Source organism: Microtus ochrogaster, linkage group LG5 (assembly GCF_000317375.1).
Source record: "Microtus ochrogaster isolate Prairie Vole_2 linkage group LG5, MicOch1.0, whole genome shotgun sequence".
Classification (NCBI taxonomy): Eukaryota; Metazoa; Chordata; class Mammalia; order Rodentia; family Cricetidae; genus Microtus; species Microtus ochrogaster.
Window position 1 is genome coordinate 38,639,418 of NC_022031.1, and position 9,463 is coordinate 38,648,880.

Genomic DNA, 9,463 nt, shown 5'->3' on the forward strand with positions numbered 1-9,463 from the left:
CAGGTCCCCATGCTCACAACACAAGCACCTTCCTACCTGACCTCCCTCAGGTCCCCATGCTCACAACACAAGCACCTTCCTACCTGACCTCCCTCCTGGCTCACTTCTCACTTTTTTAGTGGTTTCCTGTGAAGCAGGAGGATCTTGGGTTAGGTAAGAAACCATCACCTTTAGGTTTCCTCTTGAGTTGAGACTGCAGCCCAGGTGGTCATGCTTGCTTAGCATCCATGAAGACCTGGGTAAAGGCCTTTAGCACCATAGAAACTGGGTATGGTGATACCTGCTTATAATCCCAGCACATGGGCAGTGAAGGCAATGAGACCAGGAATTCAAGGTCATCCTTGGCTAGACATGGATTTGGAGGCCAGCCTGTAATACATGAGACCCTGTCTCAAAAAAGATTTTTTATTCTTATTTTTTCTATAACTCTTAATCTTGTAACTTAGTTTGCCTTCTCTAGTTTTTGCTTTTCCACATCCATGTTGATGATTGTACTCAACACAATAGGGCTTATAAATCCAATACGGGAGAGTTCCTCTTAGAAGTCTTCATTTTAATGTGATTTAGCATACATAATTTAATATATAATCATATTTAATTAAAACTTTCTATAATTGTCCCTCATGCATATAGTTATTGGTCATTGGCATTTTTCCTTTGATTAATTTTCTTTATGCCCTTACTGTATTCCACATGAAGAGCTTGGCCCTTTGGTATAAATTAGTTAAAATTTAAGATAATGGTGTCATCAAGGGTTCAGTTAAATGATTAAGCAAGAGAAAGTAAACAAGGGATTTAGAGCCAGAATACCAAAGGGGAATAGGAATCAAAGGGAGAGAAGAGAGATGAACGGATCAGAGGAAATGAGACTTGGGGAGTCTAGGAGAGAGGGGCCTGAATCCGACAGCTCCGGACAGAGTTTGAGAGGTCATTCCTCCACAGGGTGGCCAAGAGACCAGAGACCTCACCACCGAAGAAACACGTTAACTTATCAGAGGTAAAACTTGGCTAGAGGAGACTCCAGGGGATCCCCAGTAGTGATGGTTCTCTGCGAGAGCAGAGCCAGTTGGGGCACTGTGAAGGTTCTAAACGCTGGCCTAACCAAGCATCGAGACTGGATGAGGCCCATGCTTGCCAGGTTTGGTGTAAGAGTGTGGTTGGCTGGTGCAGCGGGGGTAGAAGAGGGTGAGGTCACCTACTGCCCCCCACCTGTGTGTGTGCATGAAGCTCCATGGCAGTATTAGAACAGGAAGAGCATGTAGCCCACCATCGTCAGAGGGGGAGAAAGGGTCTGCTCTGGTAGTCTTTGGTCAACTGGTTTAGTGTGTTCTAAAATACATTTCTTGTAAAATACCACTGATTTCTGTGAGCATATGATGTCTGTCCAGTTTTTCTCCTCCATGGAAACTTGTGTGCTGTGGCCATGCAGGCATTGCTGTCCTTTTCTCGGAGCCTTGTGCTCTCCAGACATCCCACCTTGTGTGCAGGTGTGCATATGTCTGTGTGTGCGTGCATGTCTGTGCATGTCTGTATGTCTGTGTGCATATGTGTGTCCGTGTGTATGGGTGTGTATCTACATCTGTGTGTACGTATTTCTGTATGTGTGCATATAGGTGTCCATGTGTATGTGTCTACATGTGTGTATCTCTGTGTACGTATGTCTGTATGTGTGCATATATGTGTCCATGTGTGTATCTGTGTGTGCGTGTATATGTATATCTGTGTGTGTGCGTGTCTGTGTGTGCATATGTCTGTGTGTGTATGTCTGTGTGTACATGTCTGTATGTCTGTGCATATGTCTGTGTCTACATGTGTATGCATATTCTCTGTGTGCAAATATCTGTGCGTGCATATGTGTGTGTGTGTCTATGTCTGTGCATATGTGTATCTATGTGTCTACATGTGTATGTATGTCTCTGTTCTGTGTGTGCATGTGTGTCTGTGAGTCTGAGTGCACATGTGTATGTGAATGTGTGTAGATGCCTGTCTCTGTTGGATGCTGTTTGTTCATTTCCGGGCTGCCCAGACCCAAAATAATCATACTGAAATTATATATACACACACACAGACATTTGTTTTGTTTTTGTTTTTGGAGACAAAGTTTCGCTGTAGTTTTGAACCTGTCCTGGAACTAGCTCTTGTAGACAAGGCTGGTCTTGAATTCACAGAGATCCGCCTGCCTCTGCCTCCCGAGTGCTGGAATTAAAGGTGTGTGTCACCACTGCCCGACTATAAACTGAAACTATATTAATTATAATACTGTTTGGCCAATAGCTTAAGCATATTTCTAGCTAGCTCTTACATCTTAACCCATTTCTATTATTTTATATATCACCATGAGGCTTTTGGCTTACTAGAAAGGTTCCAGCTGGTAGCTCACATCTTTCTCCTGGCAGCTTCTGACTCCGCCTACTCTCTTTTTTTTTTTTTTTTTTTTTTGGTTTTTCGAGACAGGGTTTCTCTGTGGCTTTGGAGCCTGTCCTGGCACTAGCTCTGTAGACCAGGCTGGTCTCAAACTCACAGAGATCCGCCTGCCTCTGCCTCCCGAGTGCTGGGATTAAAGGCGTGCGCCACCATCGCCCAGCCGCCTACTCTCTTTTTATAGATCTCTTCCAGCCTGGCCATATTCTGCCCTGCTATAGGCTGAAGCAGCTTCTTTTATTAACCAATGGTAGTAAAAAAAAATATTCACAGTATACAGAGGGGAATCCCACATCATGTCTCTGTCTCTGTGTGTGCGTGTGTCTGTGTGTACGTGCATGTGTGTGACTATGTCTATGTGTGTCTGTGTCTGTGTGTGCATCTATGTCTGTCCATGTATGTTGTAATAGGAGCAGTGGGGTTGCGTCCCCTGTGCCCGGCCGCCCATATGGCTAGCTCTAGCTTATGCCCCGAAATAATTACACCGAAACTGTATTCTTTTTTTTTTTAATATTTATTTATTTATTTATACAATGTTCTGTCTGTATGCCTGCAGGCCAGAAGAGGGCGCCAGACCTCATTACAGATGGTTGTGAGCCACCATGTGGTTGCTGGGAATTGAACTCGGGACCTTTGGAAGAGCAGGCAATGCTCTTAACCACTGAGCCATCTCTCCAGCCCCCGGAAACTGTATTCTTTTAAACACAGCTTGGCCCATTATATCTAGCCTTTTCTCTGCTAACTCTCGCACCTGGACTAGCCCATTTCTAATAATGTATGTAGCCCACGAGCTGCCTTACCAGGAATGATCTTAACCTGCCTCTGCCTGGAGTGGGAGAATCATGGCGACTCCTGACTCAGCTTCTTTCTCCCAGCATTCTGTTCTGTTTACTCCTCCCACCTATGTTTTAACCTATGAGGGCCAAGCAGTTTCTTTATTGCTTAACCAATGAAATCAACAGATTGATATATGACACTCCCACATCACATGTATGCGTGTATATTTGTGAGTGTTTATGTGTGTGTGTGTATCTCTGTCTGTGTGATGTGTCGATATTTACTGTAGAAGAGAATGAGAACCCTGAGAGGTCTCAGCTGGTAAAGACTTCCTACGAGTTCCCTCCCTGAGTTCACATGGTAGAAGGAGAGAACAGACTTCCACAGGTTGTCCTCTGACCTCCACACACATGCTGTGGCGCACACACAACCACACACTCTCTCTAACTAAATAAAGGTAATTTTTTCATAAAGAGGGAGGAACATGTTGTCCCTGAGTTCCCCATACCTTCATATGTGTCATTAAAAGAGGCCTGGCCTTTTGTTACAGTTGAACACACAGTGACCTTAAAATGGACAGGGGCCCAGGACCTGGACCCGCGCAAGGCAGAGTCTGTGGTAGCGCCGTCTCTGTTGCTGGGCCCGGGCTGTCAGACCCTGACCCAGAGCCTTTATTCCTCTTGGACTCTCGTTCATCTGAACATAATCTGGGGAAAGGCCTGCCCCTGATTTCCAGGGACGTGACGTTAGGTTCCCTTTCTCTTCCTCTCTCCAGGTGCCAAGCTCTCCTGATGAAATGTTTTCTGCCCCACTGGGCTCCCAAGGCAGTGTCTGGTGCTGTTGATGCCCTTGTTGGAACTTTCCAGAATGGATAGCCCCCCAAAGCTGACTGGAGAGACCCTCATCGTCCACCATATCCCTTTAGTGCACTGTCAAGTCCCAGACAGGCAGGGCTGCGGGGTGGCAAGCGGAGGCAGCGGGAGCACAAGACCCCAGCCCTTCTGCCCACCCGAGCTGGGCCTGGGACAAGCTGACTCCCTGCTATACAACAATCTGCACTCTGCCCCAGGGGCATCTACGCGGTCTTCAGACAGCATCAAGAGTAGGGGTCGGGATGGCCGCGGCCCTGGAGCTTCCAAACGACACAATCCCTTCTTGGTGCAGGAAGGTGTGGGTGAAACCGGACTTGGTGACCTGTGTGACGACAACCCTGGAGAGAGTGCCACCCAGCAGTCCTTCCACCTGCACAGCGCCAGCCAGCCCACCTTCCATCCGTCTCCTTTCCAGCTGCCATCGTCGGGCCCTGGCCTGCGCAGGCCGTGGGGCGCCACACGCAGTCGGCCTGGCGTGGTGGAGGGGCAGGAACGGGAGCCAGCAGCAGCCTTGGGGACCCAGCAGGGCAGCACCAGCCCCTGCTTCCAGCCAGAGCCGGACTCTGAGACCATGGAGCTGGACGAGTGTGGGGGACCCTGTGGGAGTGGCAGCGGAGAGGGAGCCAGTGATACCTCTGCCTTTTCCTTTGAACAAGAGTGGAAGCTCAGTTCAGACGAATCCCCGAGAAACCCTGGGCGCTCGGGCTCGGGGGCTCAGCACTGCCACTGCAGCAGCGCGTCCAGTCAGTCCGAGGCTGCCGACCAGTCCATGGGCTACGTCAGTGACTCGTCCTGCAACAGTTCAGACGGTGTGCTAGTCACCTTCAGCACCCTCTACAATAAGACGCACGGCAGCTCCCGTGCCACCCTCAACTCTGTCCCCCAGTCCTGCAGCGACTCTTCCTTCTGCAGCCAGTCCGACCCTGGAGCCTTTTACCTGGACCTGCAGCCCTCCCCAGCTGAGTCGAAAATGTCGTGTGAGTCCCACCACCCCGAGACTGGGGACAGGGAGGAGGGCTGTGGTTGTCCTCATGCCTCGTCCCCCGAGCTCGATGCCAACTGCAACTCCTACCGCCCACACTGTGAGCCCTGCCCGGCTGTGGCTGACCTCACAGCCTGCTTCCAGAGCCAGGCCCGCCTTGTGGTGGCCACACAAAATTACTATAAACTTGTCACCTGTGACCTGTCCTCACAGTCCTCCCCAAGCCCGGCTGGCTCTTCCATCACCAGCTGCTCTGAAGAACACACCAAGATCAGTCCTCCACCGGGCCCTGGCTCGGAGCCGGACCCCAGCCAGCCCTCTGAGTATTACCTCTTCCAGAAGCCAGACATCCTGCCCGAGGAACAAGGAGGAGTGGCTTCCTCGGCGGAAGCAGCAACTGCCATGGGCCCCACTGTACTCGAAGGGCAAGTGTACACAAATACTTCACCCCCCAACCTAAGCACCGGCCGGCAGCGCTCTCGAAGCTATGACCGGAGCCTGGAGCGCAGCCCCACTGTCCGCCTGGGCTCGCTGGAGCGCATGCTAAGTTGCCCAGTACGCTTAAGTGAGGGCCCTGCAGCCTTAGCTGGGCCTGCTTCCCCACCCAGGAGGGTTACCTCTTTTGCTGAATTGGCCAAAGGCCGGAAGAAAACGGCACCAGGCTCTGGCTCGCCACCACTTCGGGTGAGCGTCGGAGACTCCTCCCAGGACTTCTCGCCCATCCAGGAAGCCCAGCACGACAGGGCGGGCCCACTTGATGAAGGCACTCGATGCAGCCACAGTCTGCCAGCCATGCCTTTGGGGCCAAGCCTGGACCTCCTTGGCCCAGAACCCTGGTCCACCCAGCTTTGTCAGGGCGCCCAGTCCAGCGAGATGCCACTTCCTAGCCTCAGAGCTGCTGGGCAGGGCCCCTTGGCCCAGCTGATGGATCCCGGACCTGCTCTCCCAGGGAGCCCAGCCAACAGCCATACCCAGAGGGATGCAAGAGCTAGAGCTGACGGTAAGGAACTCGGAGAACACCAGGCTATGCATCCACTCTATACCAGCCTGGACCTTGTTCCCCGGGGGTGGAGACAGGAAGAAGAGAATACCAAATAGATGGGTCACTAGGACTTGGAGCCTAGTACCCTGGGAAACCCTGAAGCTGAAGTACAGGCCCTTAAACCAGAAGTGGAATTGCTAACAGGCAAGGCGTGTAGCCAGTTAGACACACAGGGACTTACAGTGCTTGGGGCAGCTGAGGGACATGTCCCGCAGGGAGACCGCAGTGGAAAACGGTGAAGTCAGTTCTTTGATCATTTAATGGCAGCCCTGCACTTAGAGCCTGACGTGGCATGTGCCTCTGGAAACTGAGGCAGGAGAATTGCTTGAGGCCAGCTAGCATGGGAAACAGGTGAGATCCTCCTCTTTAAGAAAAAGAAAACGGAAACTTCAGAACTGACCGTTGCCCTGACCTTTCAGCTCCCTAAGCCAGTCCCTTCATTATCGATTGCATTTCAAGTAATTGCATATATCCCGGTCTGTCCTGGGGTGCTAGCGAGGTAACCTGACCTAGAGGGGTTCCAATGAGGGACAGAAACAAAAGGTGGCCACTCAGGTACCAAGGTGGCCGTGTAAGGTTTGAGTCACCCAGAGCAGTACAGTTAGACTGGTGGATTGGGAGGACAGAACGGTTTACATTGAAGCTCGGTCTGGAAGAAAGGTTAGGGTTAGATTTTGTACTTTCTTAGAATCTGATTCTTTCCAGGAACTGCAGTAGACTGATTTAGCATAACCACTAGGATGGGGAGAGCCCCGCAAGGGTTAGCATCAGAGTGACTGTGTTGTTACTCTTGGTCTGGTTTTCTATTTGCTTAATGGCACGTTTTGACTTGCACTTCTAGAAAGATCCTTGGTGGTTTGGGTGGAAGGTGTGAAGCGCCTTCCTGAAGGGAGAGACTGCTGACTTGTGGTAGTGGACCTCTGCGAGCTCTAAGTCAGCTCTTCTACTTATTGACAGCCCAGCTGGGGCTCCACAGTGAGACCCTGGGCGGGGCAAGGCGAGATGGGGGTGGGGTGGCAGTTAAAACTGATCGTCCAGGAAGAATGTGTGGACTTGCCAAGTAAACAGGAAGAGAGTCTGACCAGAGTGTGATTTAAGGGCTAAGCAGAGCAACCCTAACGGTCAGTCAGGGATGCTGCTGGACTTGATGGGCACATCCTACAATCCTAGCATTTAGGAAGTGAAGACAGGAGAGTCAGGAGTTCAAGATTGGGCCAGTGAGATGGCCAGGCAGGTATAGGCACTTAAGAGTCCATGCTCAGCGACCTCAGTGAACTCCCTGGAACTCAGACAGCGGTGAAAGGAAAGTACCAACTCCTCAGTTGTCCTCTGCTCCCTCACTTGTGCACACACAGTGATTAGTAAGATCCATGCTTTAGCCAGGCACGGTGTCACACACCTTTAATCCCAGCACTCAGAGGCAGAGGCTCAGGGATCTTGTGCCAGCTTGTTACACACACGGTGAGTTTCAGGCCAGTCAGGGCCACATTGTCTCAAAGTAAAGGCAGTCTGGAGAAGTGGCTTAGTGATTAAAGCGCCTGCCAGGTATCACAGTCCCCACCCTCAAAACTGCAGATGCCACAAATGCCTGGTGGTGTAGCAGCCCACCTGTAACCCCGGTCCCAGACAGCAGAGAGAGACGCCCAGGACAAGCTAGCTGTCAGTACTGACTATCCAAGAGCTCTGGCTTTGATTGAGCCATCCTGCCTCAGTGAATAAGGTAAATGAGTGATCAAGGGTGATTCCCAGTATCGCTCATACATGTGCAAATGTGCACATACATACTCATACATGTTCTCATACATGTGCAAGCATTTACACTACATACCACACCACATAAACAAAAATGGAAAAATGAAAAAAGAGATGGAGAGAAAGAGAGAGGTAGGAGAGAGCCATTAAAGTATTTTTACTATACTAAAAAATAATTTTAATACTTTCTAAATTTAAGTATTTTTATTGTGTCAGTGAGATGGTTCAGTTGAGAAAGGTGTTGGCTGACAGGTTGTTCAATCCTGAAGTCCACGTGGTGGAAGGAGAAAGGGTCTTCTCCATCCCAGATTGGCCTCGAGCTGTGTAGTAGCCAAGGACAACCTTGAGTTTCTGATTCTGCTGCCTCCACCTCCTGCTGGGATCATAGGAATGAGCCTCTAGATTTATTCGGTTCTCAGGACTGGCCAGGGCTTCCTGCCTTCCAAGGCAAGCAGTCTACCAACTGAGCTCTGTCCCCAGTCCCCATACGACCTTTGTATCAAAGTCGTGCAGTGCGTTGTCCCATAATCTCCAGTGAAATGCCACAGGTTCTCTTGACTGTGCACACCCTTCTTAAAAGTCTGAACCGACAGTCCATCCAATGCATGGATGACCCAGGAAGAAGCTGAAATGTCCCCAGAACCTGAGCAACAGGGTCCACATTTAGTAAAGGAGCTTGTCAAATCTTGATAGAACAAAACTAATAAAGCAGAGGACAAACTGAAATTTGATTTGTAAAGTCTCCTTGAGTTGATTTTGGGCCAGTAACTGATTACAGACCCATGAGTCAGCAGTTTCGAAAAGCCCTGCACAAAGGTCACTTGACAGGCGTGCTAGGGGATTGCAGGGACAGCCCACCCCTGCTTTGAAAGCGTGATCACTCGCTTCCCGTGGAGCTCTGCAGGCGACATTTTAAGAAGGAACTAAGGAACTAGGGCTGCTTCCCCCAGGTACACGACATGCGGCATGATCTCTGTCTAGGATTTTCTTAAGAACCCTCTCATAGGAAAGTGAGAGAACTTGTTTTGGGTCCCAGGGGTAAAACTAACACCCGTTCCTCAAGGTGATCTCCCTTCTAAATTAATCTTATTCTTCTGCCTCATACCATATATTGGGAATAACAGGGAGGATTTTGGTTTTGGAAATAGGATCTCCCCATGTAGCCCAGGCTAGCTTCAATTTCAGATACCCCTGCAGAGGACAGTGTTTCCTTAGAGGGTAAGACTAGGTATATAGTCCGGATATGCTTTACTAGGACTAGCTTTACTAGGACTAGATAGACAGTCCTGATACGCTTTACTAGGACTAGATAGATAGTCCGGATATGCTTTACTAGGACTAGATAGATAGTCCGGATACGCCTTACTAGGACTAGATAGATAGTCCAGATACGCTTTACTAGGACTAGATAGATAGTGCAGATACGCTTTACTAGGACTAGATAGATAGTCCGGATATGCTTTACTAGGACTAGATAGACAGTCCGGATATGCCTTACTAGGACTAGATAGATAGTCCAGATATGCCTTACTAGGACTAGATAGATAGTCCGGATACGCTTTACTAGGACTAGATAGATAGTCCAGATACGCTTTACTAGGACTAGATAGATAGTCC

General features: G+C 49.8%; 1 protein-coding gene across 4 annotated transcripts in view; it reads left to right on the forward strand.

Moving 5' to 3' along the window:
- Rusc2 (RUN and SH3 domain containing 2) overlaps positions 1-9,463 on the forward strand; it is a 55,954-nt gene that overhangs the window by 38,669 nt on the left and 7,822 nt on the right. For all 4 annotated transcript variants that reach the window (XM_026786593.1, XM_013351895.2, XM_013351896.2 and 1 more), the window contains one exon: positions 3,974-6,052. In XM_026786593.1, the coding sequence (XP_026642394.1) occupies positions 4,042-6,052 (2,011 nt within the window). In that variant the 5' untranslated portion in view covers positions 3,974-4,041. The remainder of the gene's footprint in view (positions 1-3,973; positions 6,053-9,463) is intronic.